This window comes from Aedes albopictus, chromosome 2, assembly GCF_035046485.1.
Source record: "Aedes albopictus strain Foshan chromosome 2, AalbF5, whole genome shotgun sequence".
In the NCBI taxonomy this organism is placed as follows: Eukaryota; Metazoa; Arthropoda; class Insecta; order Diptera; family Culicidae; genus Aedes; species Aedes albopictus.
Window position 1 is genome coordinate 149478491 of NC_085137.1, and position 23024 is coordinate 149501514.

Genomic DNA, 23024 nt, shown 5'->3' on the forward strand with positions numbered 1-23024 from the left:
TCAATGAATCAATGAATCAATGAATCAATGAATCAATGAATCAATGAATCAATGAATCAATGAATCAATGAATCAATGAATCAATGAATCAATGAATCAATGAATCAATGAATCAATGAATCAATGAATCAATGAATCAATAATTAAATCAATAAACAAAAATTTGACTCACGAAATAAATATTCCCTGCTGCGACAGAAACATGTTTGTTTGCAAAAATGAGTTAGACCCCTTAGACATGTTGGTGCAGATTTGTAATGTAAACAATCTCACTAAACACTGTCATTTGACGTTGGTCGTCCGGCATAAACAGAATCGTCACGTACCATAACGGGTACAGGTACAGAACGGCGACCAGCAGGTCTGTTACTCTCCCTCGACCTGCGCAACCAAAACACACCGGCATGGATCGTAACGCCAGAACTGTACAGTATTTACCTGCAGGCGAACAAAATTTAATGTGTTTTATATTTCAACCGTCGACATTTTAGAACTTAGTGCATTACATTAATCGATGCTTTCTGAAATTTCGACCGGTGCTAATCCGAACAGCAAACCTCGTTCTCCGGCAAAATGCACCGCGCGATCATGGAGGAATTTCTCGAACTGTACCGGAGCCTTCCGTGCCTGTGGAAAATGCAAAGCAAAGAGTACGCCGACCGGAAGATGAAAACCGAAGCCTATCAGCTGATGGTGAAGAAGTTGGCCGAGCTGGAACCGGATGCCGATCGGGTTGCGGTGATTAGGAAGATCAACAACATCCGGAGCAACTATCGGAAGGAGAAACGGAAGGTGTTGGCCAGCCGGGCGGAAGGCGGCCAGTACGTGCCTACGCTGTGGTACTATCCACTGATGGGCTTTCTGGACGGGCAGGACGAGTCGGGGAATTCCGATAGCGATAGTATTGATATCGAGCGCATTAAAGTGCAGGTAAGGTGATTGGTTTTGACCTTTCATTTTTTTCAGGTTCTAACGTTTGTGAAAGATGAAGAGATTTTGTGCCTTTTTGAGAAAGATTTCAAATGAATGTCGTCGAGGTCACTATTAAAAAAAAATGTATGAAATTGATTCATTGATTAATTTTAGATCGTGGATTCACCAGAACCATACGCAGACGATGCTGACGATGCCTGTAGTTCATCAGCGACAACGGTGGATCTATCCAACTTTGAGCTAGCCCTTCCAAATGGTGACTATCCGTGCAAAGAGGATGATAGTTCTTCAACCTACGACGAAATCAATCCGAGAAAACGCAAGCATGAAGACAGCGCCAACACAGACCAGAATCATTTCCGGATCGTTAACTGTGAGGATCGGCATGATGCTTTTGGACGGAGCATTGCGTTCAAGTTGCGGGCCCTACCGGATGAGCAACGAATCTACGCGGAGAAGCTCATCAACGAGACCCTGTACGAAGCGGAACTGGGGAATCTCAGACGACATTGTAAGGTTCATGTGGGACAAGAATAGGTTTGAATGAAGTATGCTCGAATTCGGATTACTTGGGTATCAAACACACAATGACAGACTAGCATGTATAAGTGTACAAATGACAAATAATATTAAACTGATACTAAATACTTTAATTTACCAAAAAATAAACAAATATATTTAATTTTACATTTTTTGTATTTTCTTTGTATTGTTTTGCTGAACAAGTTAGTCCATGACTAAATGTTCTAAATAAAGTTGCTCCAAAACCTGCTTCTTCTTCTTCTTGGCGTAACGTCCTCACTGGGACAAAGCCTGCTTCTCAGCTATGAGCACTTCCACAGTTATTAACTGAGAGCTTCCTCTGCCAATGACCATTTTGCATGTGTATATCGTGTGGCAGGCACGAAGATACTCTATGCCCAAGGAAGTCAAGGAAATTTCCTTTACGAAAAGATCCTGGACCGACCGGGAATCGAACCCGTCACCCTCAGCATGGTCGTGCTGAATACCCGTGCGTTTACCGCCTCGGCTATATGGGCCAAAACCTGCTACAGAGTCCGATTCTCCCACTTCGAACTTGCCTTCGACAGGTTATGGACCCAGAAGGAGGAATATAAACTGCAGCACTCCGTGGCTGCTTGGAAGTGGTGCAGTAGCTATTCCATGAAGCGAAGGATGTTGCGAAAGGTTTCACCAGAGTGACTCCGGTAGCAGAAGCCAATAAGGCTATGTTCGAGCCGGTGATGATCTCTCCCGAACAACCTCTAGGCGGTCGTTCATCTGGTAACTTACCAGTAGCGCTTGTGTCTCCAGGAATTTTGGTCCCCTCGGTTAATTGACGCGGTACATCTTCCATCAGCACGTCCGACACTCCTGTTCTGTTGCTTTGAAGTATAGCCTGACGCGGTGGCTCCAGTTCTCGCATTTTTGCGAGCGTTTTGATCTGCATGGGCCCTTAACCTACTGAATAACTAGGGTTCCACACATCAACCGATACAAGATCAGTCAAAATATATCATTATAGCTATAGCTAAAGTCGGAATTTCACAGCGGTTCATGGCCAGCAGACGTGCTTTTGAACAGTGGGAAATGCTTAGTATCTAAGTAACAAAAACAAAAATTGTTTAACAGTTTTATTTATGTTCAAAAGCAATAAAAACAACAATTTTAGCTTATGCAAAACACTGATTCCAGAAGTTGTCCATCGTGTGGTACAAATGTTGCGTAACGCCTCCAAGTCCATGGTCTTCGTCCGGATACGACTGCAATGGAAATGCGGTATTTTAACATTTTGCATCTCTTCAAGCCCGTATTTAAGCTTACCATCTGCTCGAACTCAACATCCTCATCCACCAAGGCCCGCACAAAAACCATCGAGTTCTGGTAGTGCACATTGTCATCGGCATTGCCGTGGATCAGCAGGAACATGTGGTTCTTCATTCCGGCCACATAGCGACTCACATCGGCCATTTCGTATCCTGCCTCGTTGTCCTGAAGCTGCGGCAGTCCCATGTACCGTTCCGTGTAGATCGAATCTGAAAGATTAAACACTTGAGGTAGATCTCCGGGTTTTGTTTACTCATGTTAGCTCACCATAAAACATCCACGAGGTGACGGGAGCAACCGAGATGCCGCACTTGAACACGCTGCCGTTGTCCTTCTCCAGGGCCATCGACGTCACATAGCCTCCGTAGCTCCAGCCCCAGATGCCGGTCCGGTCCCGATCGATGAAACTATACGTCTCTTGGAGCTGTAGGGTCACAGCGATCTGGTCCTCGACCTCGACCGTTCCCAGCCGATTGTTGACCGAGAACAGGAAGTCGTAGCCCTGGTTGGCACTGCCACGTCCATCGATCTGACAGTAGATGGTCTTCTTGGTCGTGGTCAGGTAGTTTCCGAATCCAACGGTGAAGGTGTCGATGACCCGAGCGGAGTTTGGTCCACCGTACACCTGGACGATCATCGGGTAGGTTTCTTTGTTGTTGGCTGGGTTTTCGAAGTCGATCTCTGGTGGCAGGTATAGGCGAACGGATGCTTCGAAGCCTCCGTGAACCGGGAACTTGAGGAAGCGAACCTGGGTTTCCTTGTAGGGGGCCAATTTGGTGCGTAGTTGTTCGTTGGTTTCCCAGTCGGCGATCAACTGTTGACCTTCGGTTCGATAGATTTGGGTGTAGGATGGGGTAGGGCCTGAGCAGGTAGCCGCAAAGTACGAGAAGTCAGTGCTGAACGAAATGCTAGCGTAGTTGCAGGGGGCGTTGTTACTGAACTTGTCCTTGAGACTACACGTTAGACAGTCTCCGTTGCGGTAGACGTGTCGCGTTTGCGGAGCGCTGGCTGGAACTGCGGTGTAGTAGAGGTTGTCCTTGGATTCATCGTAGCCGTTGATACTGGTTACCGTGTATTTCTCTGGAGACTTGTAGGTAATGGTGTCCTCTCCGTTCAAGTCCCAGATTCGTTGCCAACCATTGGCATTACCCAGGAAGAAGCAGCGATCTCCGCTCTTAGTGCAGCGTGGAGTATACAGAACGTACCATCCGTTTTGTTCGTTGACGGCGACCATCTGTCTGCAGACTTGTGTTTCTACGTTGCAGCGCTGATAGGTCGCAATGTTTTGTCTACGGTTCATCCAGATTGCACCCAGATCGTTACCGATCCAATTGACTGTACCGAGAATATGATCAGCGGAAACGGTTATCTCTGGCGCAGGAAGTTCATGCCACTTGGTTGTATCCGCCAGGTTCATGACTCTAAGGTGGACCGTGGGGTTGGTAGTATTGACCTTGGGGTAACGTAGTTTGTATTCTTCCGGATATTGGAACTCGGGATCATGGGGATCACCGTACATGTGGTACGAGAACTCCTTCACATCGGTATCGTCGAAGCTAGCCATGGCCAGGTGACTTCCATCGGCCGAGAACCACAGCGTGGAGTCCGTCCCGAAAACTTCCTCTGGAGAATTGGAAGAACATGAAGTCATGTAGCTGAGTTAACAGATTAAGATTGATATCTATACCTTCGTAAACCCAATCCGGAGCTCCATTGTAAATAACTCCGGGAACACCATCCGTAGTCAAGGAAATCTCTGAAGTGCTCAGAATCACTGCACGATAGTAGACATTGTTATCCTTCACGTACGCCAAGGATTGTCCATTCGGAGACACGGTACATACAGATATATCTTCAGCATTGGCCACATCGTAGGTATTTCTAATGGACAATTGAGTTGGTTGAGCTATGCACGATTCTACATATTTATGTCAGAATTACCCAGAGTTAATATCCAATACGACAAATTTGGAGAGCGTTGAATGTCTGAAGACTGTTCTCGAGGCGTACCGAATCAACACCTTGTCCACATCTGGCTTGATAAACGTCACAGAAGCCCCTCTCCATTGTTCCTAGAATTTAAGAATCATCCATTAAGGTAGCGTGTTCCTTACCCCGAAAGATCTTACCAAACGGCTAGCCTCCAACACTACAGTTTCCGTCTGGCTCTCGACGTTGTACTTGATGTAGTCACCGTTCGTATTGCGATAGATGAATTCCTTGTCTGTGGATTACGTCACTTTACACAATCGATACACTTCAGGAGACATTGCTCATTTAATCCTACCCGACAACCAACTGCCGTTGAACCCTCGTTGACTGAACGTGTTTGGAACGACTTCGTTCAGCGGGAAATCCTTCAATTCCTGGATCTGTCTGGGAGCACCGTCACCCGTGGCCACCAGAACGGCCACGATGGCCAACAGAATCGTCTTCATGTTTCGCACACTCAGTCTTGAAAAATACCAGTACCACGTGATTAGCCGGCTGTTTTCCTTTCCACTCGAGATATTCTAAGATCGCTTGAAGAGAAATTTGACGCCCGTTCGGATACTCTGCCCCAGCGTAGTACCAAGAACTTACCCACTATCCAAATCTATTTATCCACCTCAGCAGCAACTTTAATCTACTGAACTCCACACGAACCAATCCACGAATTCCACCCACTCTCGCTCGCTCTCGTAGACGCCGAGTACCCAATTTGATCTGAGGCGACCAGTAAGGGTATTAATCTTATCTCTTTGCTCATGACTGACTCAATATCAACCTGAGGATGGGGACACATTGTTCGCAGAGCTTATTATTGCTATCGAACCAACAACAACAAAACGACCGAAGAAGAGTCTTCAAGAGAGCTGTTAAACCCCAATTGGCATCGAATGGTAGATAATGACTATACGCAATTCGTCGATATGGAGGGATGGAAGACGCGGGTTTGAAACCTTCGACATATTTTGTCGTTTGTCTATGGATTGTCTGGTCGCGAATAGTATTTAGTGAGCGCCAAAAAATAGAGGTCACGCGTACCATTGATGGAAGAGAAAATTTGACTATCGCAGAATTAAGCGAAAACAGAAAGGTGGCATCAGTTACCTTGACTTTGGCGCGACACGTGTATCTTTGAACTAAGTTGACACTGAACTTACGAAATTTATTTTCATGTTTGAAATGCTGCTCCATATCCTCATTTTATTTTACTCACAGTTCTATGTTGATCGGTCCATCATCAAGCTGTTGCAAAACCGGCGCGGTACGGAACGAGAAATCGATACAAATACTTCGTACTCAGATATTGCAGATCGTCCAGCAACTGCAAGTAGCTTCCATGCCATGGACCAACTCATGTCTCTCTTTCCAACTAAGTTCCACACACGCGATAGCAGCATGGGAAATTGATTTCACGGGCTGAAAAATAAGTTTCAATATAAACATTACTCTAAATATGAATGAACTTAGCTTAACTGCTTATTGCAGCTACAGCAGTACTGCTAAGCTCCATGAAATTGGAGTACTGCAGACATTCGATAACATTAATACTTGCACATGATAGTGATAAGTGAAATTCAGCAATTTCAAACCAAAACTAATATCAGCGTGTGTGCCCTGTCCCTGAGGAAAGTATGAGCCGCATTTCGTCTTCCATGTTTTATTTAGTTCAACATTTAACATCAAATTCATAATAACACTAATTGCAGATGTCGCTCTCTATTCTCGGTTACGCCCAATGAACGCCAGATCATGATCTGCACGCTCCACCTGTTTCACTCATCGCTATCTCTGCGCTCCACGCCTTCTTCTGTCGATTTGCTTGATTTCGTTGTTGAGGCTGCACCGCCCGCCATGAGCCTCACCGCCGCCATGGGTGTGTCTCTGCTGCGATGTCCTGCTGGGTTCTAGTCTAACGCTTACTTACAGATTTCGTTTCCGCCCCTGCGTAGAGTGTGGCCGACCCACCTCCATTTTCGCTCCTGAATTTCTGTCGCTATCGGCTTTTGATGACATCGACGATGGAGCTCCACGTTGGAGGTACAATTGAAGTACAATGACATCGACGATGGAGCTACACGTTGGAGGTACAATTGTCAGGCCACCATGCACGAATCATACACCGCAGGCATCTATTGATGAAGACCTGCAGCCGTTGAATGTTCTCCACTGATACATACCAGGTTTCACTGGCGTATGGTGCGTCGACTAATCTGGTTGTTTTTCCATACATTTCTTAAACTCGTAAAAGCAGACCTCGCCTTCTTGATCCGTGCACGAAAATGCCCTGTACCGTCTACCCCCGTTTGTTTGAACGACACCTCATGCAAACCAACGGGGTTCGTTTTTTAATTTGAACTTCTAGTAACCCTGTGAACATCGAAAAACACAGTGATGGTAATCGTTTTTGCTGTTTTATTTTGATTCTGCATTCCGTTTCACCCCGTTCCATGAGCAGAATGACGTTTGAACCATTTTTAGTTTGAACGATGTGCAGATTAGAGGGGGTCAAATTAAAAAGCGTTCAGATTAGATGAGGTCAAACCAACGGGGGTAGACGGTAGTGTGCTTCAATGAGGCCGATGGTTTTCTCAGGGAGACCGTTGCGCCTGAGGGCTTCCCACATGTTTCCGTGATTGAGACGGTCGAAAGCTTTTTCGTAATCAATGAACACCAGGTAGAGAGACTCTTGGAATTCATTGATTTGCTCCAGGATGATAAGTAGCGTGACAATATGGACCACACAGTATCGTCCGGCACGGAATCCTGCTTGCTGCCGTCGGAGAGTTGCGTCAATCTTCTCCTGTATCCGGTTGAGGATCACTTTGTAGAGGGCTTTGAGAACGATACACAGTCGGCCGAAAATGTCGCAGTTTCCCATATGTTGCAGAATAATTGATGCAGTAGTTGTGCGGATACTACGGGGTCAGCTTTGAGCATCTCTGCTGATATGCGATCGACCCCTGGGGCTCTGTTCGATTTCATGTTACGGATGGCTGTTTCTATCTCCTGCACTGATGGAGCTTCGGTGTTGACACGGGCAATGCGTCGAACCCTTGGCGGATCATGCTGAGGTGTTGATGGCGTGACCGACATTTGAAAAAGGTTTCCAAAGTGCTCGAACCAGCGCTGCAGCGTTTCAACTGGTCAGCCGGTTCGGTCAGTAACTGTCCAGACGTGTCTTTTGCGGGCTTCGTAGCATTTATCTTGGGCCCACCAAGGCGACTTCAGACATCGTAGAAGGGACGGATGTCGCCTGTGATTGTGGCTTCCTCGCCTTCGACGGCTAGGGAGTCCGCCCACGCTCTTTTGTCCCGTCTACATGAGCGTTTCACTTCCTTCTCGAGAGCCGAATAGCGCTGATGGGCTATGGCTTTGGCTCCTTGTGTTTTCGCTCGCTCTATCGCGGCTTTGGCGTTCCTTCGCTCCTCTATCTTCGTCCAGGTAGCATCTGTGATCCACTGCTTTCTTCGGGTTGCGTAGCTCACCCAAATTATTCTCGCCGGTGGCGATGAAGGCGTTCTTGATGGCGCTCCATTGATCTTCTACGCTTCCACCTTCTGGAATATTCGCAGCACGGTTCTCTAGCTCCTCGACGAAGGACCTTTTCACCGCAGCGTCTTCCAGTCGGCGTGTGTTGAACCGGCGCCCGATTTTCTCCTTCTGTCGCTGGATCCTGGCAATGCGCAGTCGGATCTCGCCGATTAGGAGTGATGGTCGGACGCAATGTCGGCGCTACGTTTGTTCCGCACATCAAGAAGGCTCCATCTCCATTTTCGACTGATGCAGATGTGGTCGATTTGATTTTCCGTGACGCCATCACGGGAAACCCATGTCACTTTGTGCACTTGTCGATGAGGAAAGAGCGATCCCCCAATCACCATATCTTTGTTGCCACAAAACTCTACAAACAGCTCTCCGCTTTCGAAAAAAAATTTTTACAAAATAGTATACAAAATATTCATAAGAAATTACCGTCTACCCCCGTTTGTTTGAACGACACCTCATGCAAACCAACGGGGTTCGTTTTTTAATTTGAACTTCTAGTAACCCTGTGAACATCGAAAAACACAGTGATGGTAATCGTTTTTGCTGTTTTATTTTGATTCTGCATTCCGTTTCACCCCGTTCCATGAGCAGAATGACGTTTGAACCATTTTTAGTTTGAACGATGTGCAGATTAGAGGGGGTCAAATTAAAAAGCGTTCAGATTAGATGAGGTCAAACCAACGGGGGTAGACGGTGTAGCTGAAATCTTTTGAAAATAACTAACTGTTTTGAAGTCTAAACTAGAAATTCCTGGTTCTCATTTAAATTATCTTCCAATATTATTCGCTGGAGGAATTGCTCCACAAGTTCTTGAAATAATTTAATAAAAACATCACGTAATCCTGAAAAAGTTTTTGGGTACATCCCTGAAAAATTGTTTGAAGGATTTCTGAATTTTTTGAGGGAACTCCTGAACGAATTTTTGAACAGAACCTGAGAGGAATTTCTGAAGAAATCACTTTAGGAATTCCCGGAGAAATCCCTGGAAGACTTCCTGGATGAATGCCTGTTGCAATTCCAACAGGAATGCCTGGATGAATTCCCGGCTAAATTCCCGGAGGAATCCCTGGCAGAATTTTTGAAAGTATACCTGGAGAAATTCCTGTATTAATTATGGGAGTAATACCTAGATAAATTTATGAAGGGATCTCATGAGAAAATCCTAGAAGAAATCCTTTATAAATTTCTGGATGATTCCTTGGGGGAATTGTTGGAGAAATCACAGAAGAAATTCCTGGAGGAACGCCTGGAGAAACTTCTGAACAAATTCCGGGCGTAATTCCTGTAGGAATACTTGGATAAGACCCAGAAATTCCTGGCGAAATTTCTTGGATGAATTTTTGGAGCAATCCCTGGAAGAATTCCTGAAGAAATCTCCAGAGGAATTCTGGAAGGAATTGCTGAAGGAGTTTCTGAAAAAAATCGCTTGAGAAATTCCAGGATGATTTCCTGGAAGAACCCTTGGAGGAATTTCTGGAGGAATCTCTGGGAATATCCCTGGAGATATACGTAGGGGAATCCCTAGAGGAATCCCTGAAGAAAACCCTGGAGGAATCCCTGAAAAAATCCTGAAAGTATTCGTGGAGATTTTCCTGGAAGAATCTCTGAAGAAATCCTTAGAGGATTTCCTGAAGAAATTCCTGAAGGAATTGCTGATATGATTTCTGAAGGATGTCGAGAAGCAATTCTTGAAGAAATTGCTGGAGAAATTCCTGGAGGAATGCCTGGAGGAATTCCTAGAGGTATTCCTGTGGGAATTGCTTGAGGAATTGCTCTCTAGAGGAAATCTTGAAAGAATTACTGGATGAATTTTAGAAGAAATCTCCAGAGGAATTCTGGGAGATTACTTTTTCTATTATTTTTTTATTTCTGAAAAAAATCCCTTGAGAAATCCCCGAAGGAATTCCTGAAAGAATCTCTGGGGTAATCCTTGAAGAAATTTGTGGAGAAATTCCAGGAGGAATACCTGGAGAAATTCCTGAAAAAAAAACCTGTAAGAATTCCTGGAGAATTTCCTGGAAGAATTTCTGGAGAACTTCTGGGGGATTTCCTGGAGGAATCTTTGAGGGATTTCCTGGAGGAATCCTTGCGAAAATCCCTGGAGAAATTTCTGGCGGAATCCCTAGAGGAATTGCTGACATAATATCTGAAAGATGTCCAGGAGCAATTCCTGGAGAAATATTTGAAGGAATTCCTGAAAAAATCCTGGGGTAATTCCTGAAGGAGTTTCTGAAGATATTCCTTGATAAAATTCTGGAGGAATTGATGTGGGAATTGCTGGAGGATCCATGAGGTAATTCCCGGTGGAATCTCTAGAGGAATGTTTGGAAGAATTACTGGATGAATTTCTGGAGGAATTTCTAGGGAAATTTCCTAAAACATTCCTGAAGGTATTCCTGGTGAATTTCCTGAAATATTTTCTGAAGAAATCCCTAGAGGATTTCCTGGAGGAATTTTCGAAGGATATCCTGGAGGAATCGCTGGGAAAATCCCTGAAAAAATTCGTGAAGAAATCTTTGGATGAATTCATTAAGGAATCTCAGGAGAAATTCCTGGAGAAATGCCAGGAGGAATCCCTGAAAAATTTCTGAGGATATTCTTGGAGAATTTCCTGGAAGAATTTCTGAAAAAATCCCCAGAAAATTTTCTGAAGTAAATCCTGGAGTGGCTGCCATATTTTCTGAAGGATGTCCAGGAGCAATTCCTGGATAAATTCCCAGAGAAATTCTTGGAGGAATTCCTGAAGAAATTCTTGGGGTAATTCCTCGAGAATTCCCCGGAGGAGTTGCTGGAGAAATTCCTGCATGAAATCTTGGGAGAATGCCTTTGGAAATTGCTGGAGGGATTCTTGAAGGAATGCCTGGAGGAATAGGCTCCTAAAGGCCTATCTCAATTTCTGCATAATTCGATCAAGCATTGATTAAAACGACATGTTTACTCATTTTTTAAGCATTCCTATTAGGTAAAGCCCATAAAATACATTTTCAAAAATTTTAATAATTTTTGCAACACTCCTTGTTTAGCACTCAATTTTGGGTAAATTTTGTTTACCGTGTATGTCAAACAGGAACATTTGTTGTCAAAAGTGAGCCAATATGGTGTCTTTTGCAACCCGCCGTTTCACTTTCGTTACGTCAAGGTTGACCTCGAATGTCAAACAAGACTTGCTCATCATTATTTTATTTTCGAGTTTATTAACTATTCTGTTATTGTTCAAGTTCGGAAAAATTACCATTGAGATCAGAAAACCAAGCTCTTTCGTGTTATGCACCAAAAGCGGGAAAATATTTTTCATTTTAGGACCCTATTGTTACAACAATTACTGAATAAATTTCTGGGGGAATCTCTAGAGGAACCCTGGGAGAAATTTCTGAAAAAATCCCCTGAGAAATTCCTGGAAGATTTTTTAGAGAAATTTCTGGAGGAATTCCTGGAGAAATCCTCAAAGGAATTTATTAATCCCTGGGAAGTTCGTGGAGAAATCCCAAGGAAAATCCCTAAAGAAGTTCCTCTAGGATTTTTTAGCGGAATTCATGAAGGAATCGTTGCAGCAATTCCTGGAGGAAGATCTGGAAGAATTCTTGGAGGAATTCCTGGAAAAAATTCAAAAGGTATTCCTAGAGAAAATCCTGGAAGAATTTCTGAAGGATTCCCTGAATGATTCCTGGAGAAATTCCTGGATGAACTGCTGACATAATTTATAAGGGAATTCGCCGATTCATTCCTGGAGGAATGCCTGCATGAATATCTGGAGGAGTCATTTCAATCGTGTTGATTTTCTTCCCAGTTCATAAAAAATCAGTACTTTATCATTTTTATTACTTTTCTAGTTGAATTTCGTAACTTTTTCTACTTATAAACACAGCCACCATGAATACGAATCTAACTATGCAAGAGTCATCCTGATCGGTTCAGTCGTTCGTGAGTTTTGTTGCCTCAAAGGGACTTCAAACTCATTTTTATATACAGGGTGTTAGGTTCCCGAGTGCAAACTTTTTAAAACACCCAACTTTTAGGCTACTTGCTCAAGAAAACTTAGCTATTTAACTAAACTAATCGGCTCAAAGATGCCATTTGAAAGAAAATTCAATAACCTTTCGAATAAGGGTAAAAAAGTGCGATAAATTTGACCATTTTAAAGTTATAGCCAGTTAAGGCAATAAGAGTAAAAAACATGGGGAGTTCAATAACTACGTAACGGTTGAGATTTGACCATATGCGTAGAACTTTTTTTTTCACCATGTATGGTCCTCTATCATCCTTTAAAAAGTTTGCACTCATGAACCTAACACCCTGTATATTGATAGATATTTGAGTTGGCTCAAATAAAAAAAATCAGGATGTCGGATAGCAACCCGACTAAAATGGTTCTCGATAGTCATCCGACCGGTACAAGAAGACGTGGAGCGCAGCGAGCTAGGTGGGTCGACCAAGTGGAGGGCGATCTGCGGACCCTACGCAGAGTGCGGAACTGGAGGCAAACAGTCATGGACCGAGTGGAATGGAGGAGGCTACTATGTACAGCAGAGGCCACCCCGGCCTTAGCCTGATCGGTAAGGTAAATAAGCAAATATAAAAAATCTGGCGGCTAGAGAGGGGGGGGGGCACAGCCCCCCTGCCCCTTTCTGACTATGCCCATGCGAAGGTATCAAACCTTTCATCACCGTATCATATGCGTATTTATTATCTACCATCCCCGACTAATATGTATCCACCAGGTGGATATAGAGTTAGTCATTTATGAAAGGAGATAGGATTAATACCCTTTCCGGTCGCGTCAAATAAAATTGAGCAAACAGTGCAAGAAGAGAGGGTTAGTTTTGTGAAATAGCTCGTGAAGTTCAATATACCAGAGTTGATACTGGGGTGGACGAACAGATTTGAATAGTGGGTAAGTGTTTTTGATATTCTTCCGCCACAGAGTATTCAAACGACCTTAGAAAATCTCTAGCGGAAAAGAAAACAGCAGCCTAATCACATATTGGTACCTACTGTAACCGGTATTTTTCAAGACAGATTGTGTGAAACATGAAGACGATTCTGTTTGCCATCGTGGCCATGCTGGTGGCCACGGGTGGTGGTGCTCTCAGACAGATCCAGGAATTGAAGGATTTCCAGCTGGATGAAGTCGTTCCAAACACGTTCAGTCAACGAGGGTTCAACGGCAGTTGGTTGTCGGGTAGGATTGAATTACCATTGCCTCTTGAAGTGTATCGATTGTGTAAAATGACATAATCCACAGACAAGGAGTTCATCTATCGCAATTCTAACGGTGACTACGTCAAGTACAACGTTGAGAGCCAGTCGGAAACTGTAGTCCTGAAAGCTGGCAGTCTGGTAAGATCTTCGAGGTAGAGAACAGGCTACCCTACTTCATGACTGTTGTATTTTAGGCGAAATGGAGCGGGGTATCTGTAACGTTTATAAGTCCGGATGTCGACAAAGCACTGATTCGGTATGCCACAAAAAAGATCTTCAGACATTCAACGCTCTCCAAATTCGTCGTATTGGATATTAACTCTGGGTAATTCTGACATAAATCTGTAGAATCATGCATAGCTCAACTAACTCAAATGTCACTTAGAAACACCTACGATGTCGCCAATGCTGAAGATATATCTGTATGTATCGTGTCTCCGAATGGACAATCCTTGGTGTACGTGAAGGACAACAATGTCTACTACCGTGCAGAGATACTGAGCACCTCGGAGATTCCGTTGACTACGGATGGAGTGCCCGGAATTATTTACAATGGTGTTCCGGACTGGGTTTACGAAGGTATGGAAAGCAAACTTAATCCGTTAACACAGTACCATGATTTTATGTTCTTCCAACTCTCCAGAGGAAGTTTTTGGGATGGACTCCACGCTCTGGTTCTCGGCAGATGGAAGTCATTTAGCCATGGCTAGCTTCGACGATACCGATGTGAAGGAGTCTTCGTACTACATCTACGATGATCCCCATGATCCTGAGTTCCAATATCCGAAACAGTATAAAGTGCGTTACCCCAAGGTCAACACTACCAACCCCACGGTTCACCTTAGGGTCATGAACCTGGCAGATACAACTAAATGGCATGAACTTTCTGCACCAGAGATAACGGTTTCCGATGATCATATTCTCGGAGCAGTCAATTGGATCGGTAATGATCTCGGTGCAATCTGGCTGAGACGTAGTCAAACTGGTGTTACCTATCAGCGCTGCAACGTAGAAGCACAAGTCTGCAGGCAGATGATCGCCGTCAATGAAGAAAACGGTTGGTACGTGCTGTACACTCCACGCTGTACTAAGAGCGGAGATCGCTGCTTTTTGTTAGCAAATGTCAACGGTTGGCAACGAATATGGTAGTTGAATGGAGGAGACAACATTGTTTACAAGTCTCCAGAGAAATACGCGGTAACCAGTATTGACGGATACGATGAATCCAAAGACCACCTGTACTACACCGCTGTTCCAGCCAGCGCACCTCAAACGCAACACGTCTACCGCAACGGAGACTGTCTAACGTGTAGTCTCAAGGACAAGTTCAGTAACAACGCCCCCTGCAACTACGCTAGCATTTCCTTCAGCACTGACTTCTCGTACTTTGCAGCAACCTGCTCGGGCCCTACCCCCTCCTACACCCAAATCTACCGAACCCAAGGTCAGCAGTTGATCGCCGACTGGGAAACCAACGAACAACTGCGCACCAAATTGGCCCCCTACAAGGAAACCCAGGTTCGCTTTCTCAAGGTCCCAGTTCACAGACGTTTCAAAGCTTCCGTTCGACTGTACTTGCCACCGGAAATCGACTTTGAAAACCCAGACAACAATCAGGCAACCTACCCGATGATCGTTCAGGTGTACGGTGCACCAAACTCTGCTCAAGTGATCGACACCTTTACCGTGGGATTCGGAAACTACCTGACCACGACCAAGAAAACCATCCTCTGCCAGATCGATGGACGCGGCACTGCCAACCAGGGCTACGACTTCCTGTTCTCCATCAAGAATCGGCTGGGAACGGTCGAGGTGAAGGACCAGATCGCTGTAACCCGACATCTCCAAAAGACGTATAGCTTCATCGATCGGGACCGGACCGGCATCTGGGGCTGGGGCTACGGAGGCTACGTGACATCGATGGCTCTGGGAAAGGACTACGAGTGCGTGTTCAAGTGTGGAATCTCCGTTGCTCCCATCACCTCGTGGATGTTCTACGGTGAGCTACAATGAATGGCAAAACTCGCGGAATCACTTCAGCTGTCTAATGTTTCAGATTCGATCTACACGGAACGGTATATGGGGCTGCCGCTGCCGGAGGACAACGAGGGGGGATATGAAATCAGCGATACAATGTGGCAGCATGTGGCCAGAATAAAGAATCACATGTTTCTACTGATCCGCGGCAATGTCGATGATAAGAACTCGATGGTTTTCGTGCGGGCCATGGAGGAGGGGGACGAGAATCTCGAGCAGATGGTAAGAATTAAAATTAGCTGAAATGGAACAACTTCAAGCCCTGTTGATTTTGGGGGAGATTTTGAAATCCGTTATAAAACCTTAAAGATTTGATTGTGGTTGTTTGATGGTTTTAAGAACTTCCTAGAGTCTGCATGGTTGAAGAATGTTATTTAGGTAATAAACTAACTCGTTACCATTGCAGCAGTTTCCGGATGAAGACGATGACCTTGGAGGTGTTAGGCAACATCTGTACCACAAGATGGACAACTTCTGGAATCTGTGTTTTGCATAAGGTGACATTGTTTTTGGTATAACATACTTTTAAGGGGTCATATATCTCTGGCGTTCGATTTGAATAGGTCCTATCAGCATATAAATCACAGAAAACATACGTCCTATTCAAATCGAACGCCAGATATGTTAAGGTGCGTAAAAATAATTAAATGTTTGAATTTTTGTAAAAGTATGTATACATATTTTTTTAAATTCTCTTTTTAAGTCATACATAGTACAATATTCAATGTGTAGAATCATCTTGAGATATAGCACCAAAAATTATAATAATTTCTGTAAAACTAGTTTTCTTCAAAGAATCTTACCGTGGCTATGATGACAGTCCAACGGCTCAACTGAAAGCGGAAACCCAAAACAAAACCGTGTCTAGTGGAGTGCGAAGAAATGGAACTGCTGTGCCGTTTCCAAAAAAAAAACACGGAAGTTCTACAAGAAGTGAAACACATCCTGCAACGGCTTCGTGCCGCGAGCCGAAATATGCAGGGATAAGGACGGGAGCCTTTTGACGGACGGACGTGAGGTGATCGAAAGGAGGAAGCAGCACTTCGATGAACACCTGAATGGTATGGAGAGCATAGACATGGAGGCCCAAGGCAGCGGGAGAAATGACTACATCAGTACAGCAGGGAGCACCAACGAGCCTACTCCTACGCTGAGGATGCCATTCTTCAGCTCAAAACCAACATAGCAGCTGACAAGGATGGTATCGCAGCTGGACTTATCAATATGGGCCCAGAAAAGCTTGCCACCTGTCTGCATCGGTTGATAGACAGGACGTGGGAAAGTGCAAGGAAGGGGTAATCTGCCCCATAGGGCAGTTCCGGCTTCAAACATGCCAAAAATTGAAAGCTCCCAGAGGGCGAATTAGCATTAGCATTAGCATTAGCATTAAGCGAGTCGCACAAATTCGTAGGTGGTACAGTCCTAGACCGCTGTTATGAGGGTTGCCTCCTTCCCGTCTGAACCAAAGCACAAAGATTTGGGACTAATCTCTGACTCTTAGACAAGACTGACGCAATCCTCCAATGGTCGAGCACTATCCTGGCCACGTCCTTGCGACTGCTGGGGAATGGGAAAGGATGGTTAGTTTTGGACACCTATGAAAAATGTAGACAACTCTACGATCTCTCAGGCCTACACTCCCGTGCAAAAGTTTGGGGTCACCCCCTCAAAAACATGGAAATGTTTTTCGGTCATATCTCAGTCATCTTTCGTTTAATCCACTCGTTCTTAGACTCTATCGAAAGATAAAGAGTTAGATTTAATTCGTAGGTACTTTTCACAAATTTCATATGAAATTTTTAGTATAAAAAGTTTACTTAAACTTACATGTTTTTCCTAAATCTGTGCGAACAATTGTTTTCCGTGTAATTCAAAATTGGGTCGACCAAATTTTAAAATTAGAGTTGCATCAGAACCCTATTTCTATCCTCTTTGAGAGCCATTCATTAGGTTTAGCGGAAAAATTCATAACATAATTGAAATAATCAAGTTAGGTTTACAAGTCACCGTGCAAAAGTTTGGGGTCACCCCTTAGTATGCTGCATCGTGCAAAAGTTTGGGGTCACCTTCCAAATGAAGTCTGAGTCGGATTTTTATTCAAATCGTCAGTTTTTTTGTACAAGTCCAATTCCTTCTTTGATATTTGAATGACAAGACACAGAAAAAGTTATGAAATGTTCATAAACTAAGTTCTAGACTAAGTTAAGGTAGAAAATGGGGTATAAAATCCATACTAAATCAGCTAAGTGCGTTGTATAAAGTGCGAAAGAGGATGGAAGTGAGATAAAAATGACTAATTCGTGAATTCTACCCTATATAACTGTTAGTGTTATAACCACAAACATACCATTACCCCATAATCCATAAGTTTCAGGAATGTTACATATTTTATTCTTAATGGCATTTTTATCAAAAAATTATCCATTTGCTTTGCACCAAAACCCAAAATCTCGAATGTAATAGTACATTCGGAGAAATGACATTCGTTGTTATGGATTTTGGGGTAATGGAAAATTTGTGGTTTTAACACTTACAGTCATATAGGGTAGAGTTCACGAATTAGTAATTTTTATCTCACTTCTATCCTCTTTCGCACTTTATACAACGAACTTAGCTGATTTAGTATGGATTTTATACCCCATTTTCTACCTTAACTTAGTCTAGAACATAGTTTATGAACATTTCATAACCATTTCTATGTCTTGCCATTCAAATATCAAAGAAGGAATTGGAGTTGCACCAAAAACAATGACGATTTGAAAACAAATCCGACTCAGACTTCATTTGGAAGGTGACCCCAAACTTTTGCACGATGCAGCATACTAAGGGGTGACCCCAAACTTTTGCACGGTGACTTGTAAACCTAACTCGATCATTTAAATTATGATATGAATTTTTCCGCTAATATCTAATGAATGGCTCTCAAAGAGGATAGAAATAGGGTTCTAATGCAACTTTAATTTTAAAATTTGGTCGACCCAATTTTGAATTACACGGAAAACAATTTTTCGTACAGATTTAGGAAAAACATGCCCTGATAAAAAATATCATAAAAATACGATAAATTTTATTGTTACAACACCATTTTTTCGAAAAATATTCACCATTAAACGTATTGTAATTTACACAGCACACTCACCATCACCCCTATTGTTCTATACCATTCGGCGAATGGTAAATGGCACTTTTACAATAAAAAATAGTGGTCGTTATGTATCTTAACCATACAATTTTGAGAAAATTTTCACACACTTTTTCGCGAAAAACAATAGAATGTATTGTGTTTTTATGAGACATTTTTAGGGAAATTTTCAAATGAAAACAATATATCTTAATGTTTTTTCATTGATCTTACAATACAAATACAAATCACTGAATGGCGTCAGATGAATCGTTGTTACAATAAAAATACAATAATATTTGTTGTTATTTGTAAGCAGTTTTCGCTTTTGAAAATAGAATTTATATTTCCCGCTAACATTTATATCCAGCATTTACGAGCACTAACGGCCGCCAGAATGATATGCACATTTTATGATAAGAGTCAAACACTCTGATGTCTGTCTGGTATGTGTTGCTTGGCAGCTGTTGATAAGATCTATCATCAATCTTTTCAAATAACTGCCAAATATCTCAAGTCAGACCTCAGGTCGTATGACCCATACCATAAATCGTTCACAATTCATGTGACCATTAGTATCCGTAAATGCTGAAGAAAAATGTTACCGAGAAATATGAATTCTTTGGTTTTTCAAAGGCGAAATCTGTTTACATTACAACAAATATTATTGCATGTTTATTTTAACATCGGTTCAATTGACCCCATTAAACAAATTGTATTTGTATTGTTATCAATGGTAGTTTACTATTTGCTAGATTCCTTTAAGGACAAGGTATTTGGAGTACATAGCTCAAAATTTCTAGAGCACCGTTTTTTAGAACCGTTGAATGGATTTGGATTAAAATGCATCACGCTGTTGACAACCACTGAACAATTAGCGTGATGCATTTTCATCAAAATCCGTTCAACGGTTCTAAAAAACGGTGCTCTAGAAATTTTGAGCTATGTACTCCAAATACCTTGTCCTTAATTTATTGGAAAACATTAGAAAAATCATTGTTCATCTTTTTCTTGTCGTAACGTCCTCGCTTGGCTAAAACCTGCTTTTCAGCTAGTTTTCTATAAGTACTTCCTCAGTTATTCATTGAGAGCTTCCTCTGCCAACACGGCTTGATGTCTGTCAGTCGTTGAAGTTTTAGCGAATAACATTCGATAACCGAAACATCTACTGTACTCAAATTTAAAACGAAAACTATAAAAAATATGTCAAGTGATTTTGTATTTGATTATACAAACCTGATCCAAGCAACAATAATGTTTATTGTTATTTATTTGTTACGAATTGTTTTTAAGTGTAATTGAGAAATAAACTCTTTTTTAATAAAAAGTCCATGAGAACTTTGCAGGCACTTTTGCAACTATATAAAACAACTTAAATTAATTTTTACTGATAGTAACTTCAAATTATTATACAACTATTGAAAAACAATCGAATCAATTAGTCACTAATAAAGCTAATGTTCACTTATTGTACGAACTATATGGGCTTGATTTCTATTGTAAAAAGTAACAATATATCTACTATGTGTTTTATTGTGAACAATAAAACCAGTCATATGTTAATAATATTTACCATGTAATGAATGGTCATTTTTTATCCGGGTGTAAGTTTAGGTAAACTTTTTATACTAAAAATTTCATATGAAATTTGTGAAAAGTACCTACGAATCAAATCTAACTCTTTATCTTTCGATAGAGTCTAAGAACGAGTGGATTAAATGAAAGATAACTGAGATATGACCGAAAAACATTTCCATGTTTTTGAGGGGGTGACCCCAAACTTTTGCACGGGAGTGTAGGTGTCACGGGAATTTGGGTGTTGTTAGTGGAAGGGTAAACTCCAAAGGATACTCTTGGTCAACGTTCAGGCACACCATTGTTAGCCTTCTTCGAATCAGTTGTTTGCTCGAAAAGTATCAATGGGCTCGAAAAGTTTTTCAGTAGCGTCTTTAAACGTGGTTTTATCGGCATAGTGTCATATTATTGTTTTAGCGTGAAAAATAGGATCTAGTAAGATTGAGAACCCCTGCTAAGGATACTCGAGGATACATCCGAAAACTTCAGGATATTCAACTAATAGTAATACATATTGAACCTAATGGGGCTTGATTTGCATCCAAGATGATTATTGAGCCTTGAAAAACGGCTATTGTTTACTAAAAATTAGCCATAACTAACCCTATTGATATTTTAGAACCTTATTAACTTCCACAAAGTTGTTTATTTTGACATTTTACATAGCTTCGTAGAACATTGCAACTTTCTAAAACTGCGCGTTTTCGAAATATATGAATAAAACGATTTTTGGTGGGTCATTCATAAAATACGCCTGTATCTTGAAACAATGCACAATGGGTTCACAGCAGTATTTACGAAGACAAAAATGTTTGTGCCTGAACCTTAAGTTTTAGATATATGGTGTCTTTGGAAAGTTTCTTCATATTTTTCGACCTTTTTTCTCATCATTGTGAAACTAGGGTGGTCCCTCTAGTTCAGCTGATCCAAAGATCTGCTTTTTAATAGTTTTATGGACGCTTACAAAATGTTATACAAGTTGTAGTTGCACTTTACTGCGAATTCAGCACCCAGAAGGTGGCCAAAGCCGGAAGAATACGGTTGGCAGGGCATGTTGCAAGAATGCCGGACAACAACCCTGCAAAGCTGGTGTTTGCAACTGATCCGGTTGGCACAAGAAGGCGTGGAGGTCAGAGAGCACGATGGGCGGACCAGGTGGAGCGTGACCTGGCGAGCATTGGGCACGACCGAGGATGGAGAGCGGCAGCCACAAACCGAGCATTGTGGCGTACTATTGTTGATTATGTCTTGTCTTAATGATGTTAAACAAATAAATGTATGCATGTAAAGTTGTAAAAAAACTTATTAGGAGCAAGTTTTCCGAAGAAACCATTACTCTATCTCTTATGGTTACTAACTTAAATAGGGATTCCTCCAGGAGTTCCTTCAAAGATTCCTCAAGGAGCTCCTTCTTGGATTCCTCCAGGAGTTCCTTCAGCGATTCCACCAGGAGTTCCTTCAGAGATGCCTCCAGGAGTTCCTTCAGAGATGCCCCCAGAAGTTCCTTCAGGGATTCCTCCAGGAGTTCGTTCAGGTATTCCTTCAGGGATTCCTCCAGGAATTCCTTCAGGTATTCCTCCAGGAGTTCTTTTAGGGATTCCCCCAGGAGTTCCTTCAGGGATTCCTCCAGGAATTTCTTCAGGGTTTCCTCCAGGAGTTCCTTCAGGGATTTCTCCAGGAGTTCTTTCAGGTATTCCTCCAGGAGTTCTTTTAAGGATTCCTCCAGGAGTTCCTTCAGGGATTCTCCCAGGAGTTCCTTCAGGGATTCCTCCAGGAGTTCCTTCAGGGATTTCTCCAGGAGTCGTAAATTTCCAAGGCGCAATATCAGTGGAAGTCGTGCCCATTACGAGATCCCGAAGAAGCTGCGGTCTCAACAGGTCAACCCGCGCACCAAATGCACCATGTACAAATGCTAATAAGACCGGTGGTCCTCTACGGACACGAGACATGGACCATGCTCGAGAAGGACCATAAAGCACTCGGAGTTATCGGGCGACACGTGCTAAGAACGATCTTCGGCGGTGTTCATGAGAACGGTGTGTGGCGGTGAAGGTGAACCACGAGCTCGCTGCACTCTACGGCGAACCCAGCATCCAGAAGGTGACCAAATCCGGAAGGACACAGTGAGCAGGGAATATTGCAACAATGCCAGATAACAACGTTCCAAAGTTGGTGTTCACAGGTGTTCACTACTGATCCTATTGACACAAGAAGGTGTGGAGCGCAGAGAGCACGATGAGCGGACCATTGATTGATTGATTTGTCTTTATTTAACAGACTTTCAGTATCTGGGTGGACCAGGTAAAACGTGACTTAGCGAGCTTTGGGCGTGACCAATGATGGCGAGTGGCAGCCATAAATCGAGTATTGTGGCCTACTATTGTTCATTATGTCTTCCGAAAATCTGGCTTTCTCAGTCTTGGATTATTTAAAACGGTGTGTTTTGCTTTGCCCAACAACGTTTTGGCTCTTTTATTGATAACCATGTGGGACCTACGCTGGACCAAAGAGGCAGAGGGTGCTGGCAGATTGAGGACGCTGGAGCGAAGCTGGATGGCAGAAGGTACCCGGGCGGAAGACGCTTTGAGCCAGGAGGAGCTGGTAACCTCTTTACTAGCAGATGTAGGTTGGAGTCAGGAGGAGTCTGGTAGTTCGGTTGCAAAGGGAGTGTCAGGGATTCCCGGTGCATCCCAGGGGTGTGTCAAGGGGGATTCCAAAGGGTTTCAGGGACGTTCCAGGGTGGTCCAGGAGGTTTCAGGAATTTTCAAGAGCATTCCAGGGGTTTCAAAGACGTTCA

General features: G+C 43.0%; 4 protein-coding genes across 6 annotated transcripts in view; 2 read left to right on the forward strand and 2 right to left on the reverse strand.

Annotated features, from left to right (window-relative positions):
- The window catches only part of LOC109429299 (uncharacterized), a 785311-nt gene that overhangs the window by 225437 nt on the left and 536850 nt on the right, over positions 1–23024 (reverse strand). The window lies entirely within an intron of this gene.
- Positions 355–1500, forward strand: LOC109428655 (uncharacterized). The gene is made up of 2 exons (XM_062855093.1): positions 355–930; positions 1087–1500. Exons 1-2 carry the CDS (start codon positions 574–576, stop codon positions 1468–1470), a joined length of 741 nt encoding a protein of 246 aa, XP_062711077.1. The 5' UTR covers positions 355–573; the 3' UTR covers positions 1471–1500.
- On the reverse strand, positions 2555–6066 carry LOC109420994 (venom dipeptidyl peptidase 4). 3 transcript variants are annotated; one of them, XM_062850595.1, is made up of 8 exons: positions 5963–6066; positions 5048–5214; positions 4890–4984; positions 4702–4832; positions 4448–4641; positions 3028–4383; positions 2758–2969; positions 2555–2696 (listed from the first exon to the last, which is right to left on the reverse strand). In XM_062850595.1, exons 2-8 carry the CDS (start codon positions 5196–5198, stop codon positions 2607–2609), a joined length of 2229 nt encoding a protein of 742 aa, XP_062706579.1. In that variant the 5' UTR covers positions 5199–5214; positions 5963–6066; the 3' UTR covers positions 2555–2606. The 3 variants fall into 3 exon arrangements, with proteins under 3 accessions (XP_062706579.1, XP_019551015.3, XP_019551016.3); XM_019695470.3 differs by lacking the exon at positions 5963–6066 and adding an exon at positions 5344–5532; XM_019695471.3 differs by lacking the exon at positions 5963–6066 and adding an exon at positions 5344–5532 and having other exon boundaries at positions 5048–5282.
- LOC109428640 (venom dipeptidyl peptidase 4-like) lies at positions 12958–16201 on the forward strand. Its single transcript, XM_062855094.1, is given in 8 exon segments — positions 12958–13186; positions 13308–13474; positions 13538–13632; positions 13689–13819; positions 13880–14073; positions 14138–15493; positions 15551–15753; positions 15938–16201. Coding segments are annotated over 7 exon segments (2220 nt in total). The 5' UTR covers positions 12958–13186; positions 13308–13323; the 3' UTR covers positions 16028–16201.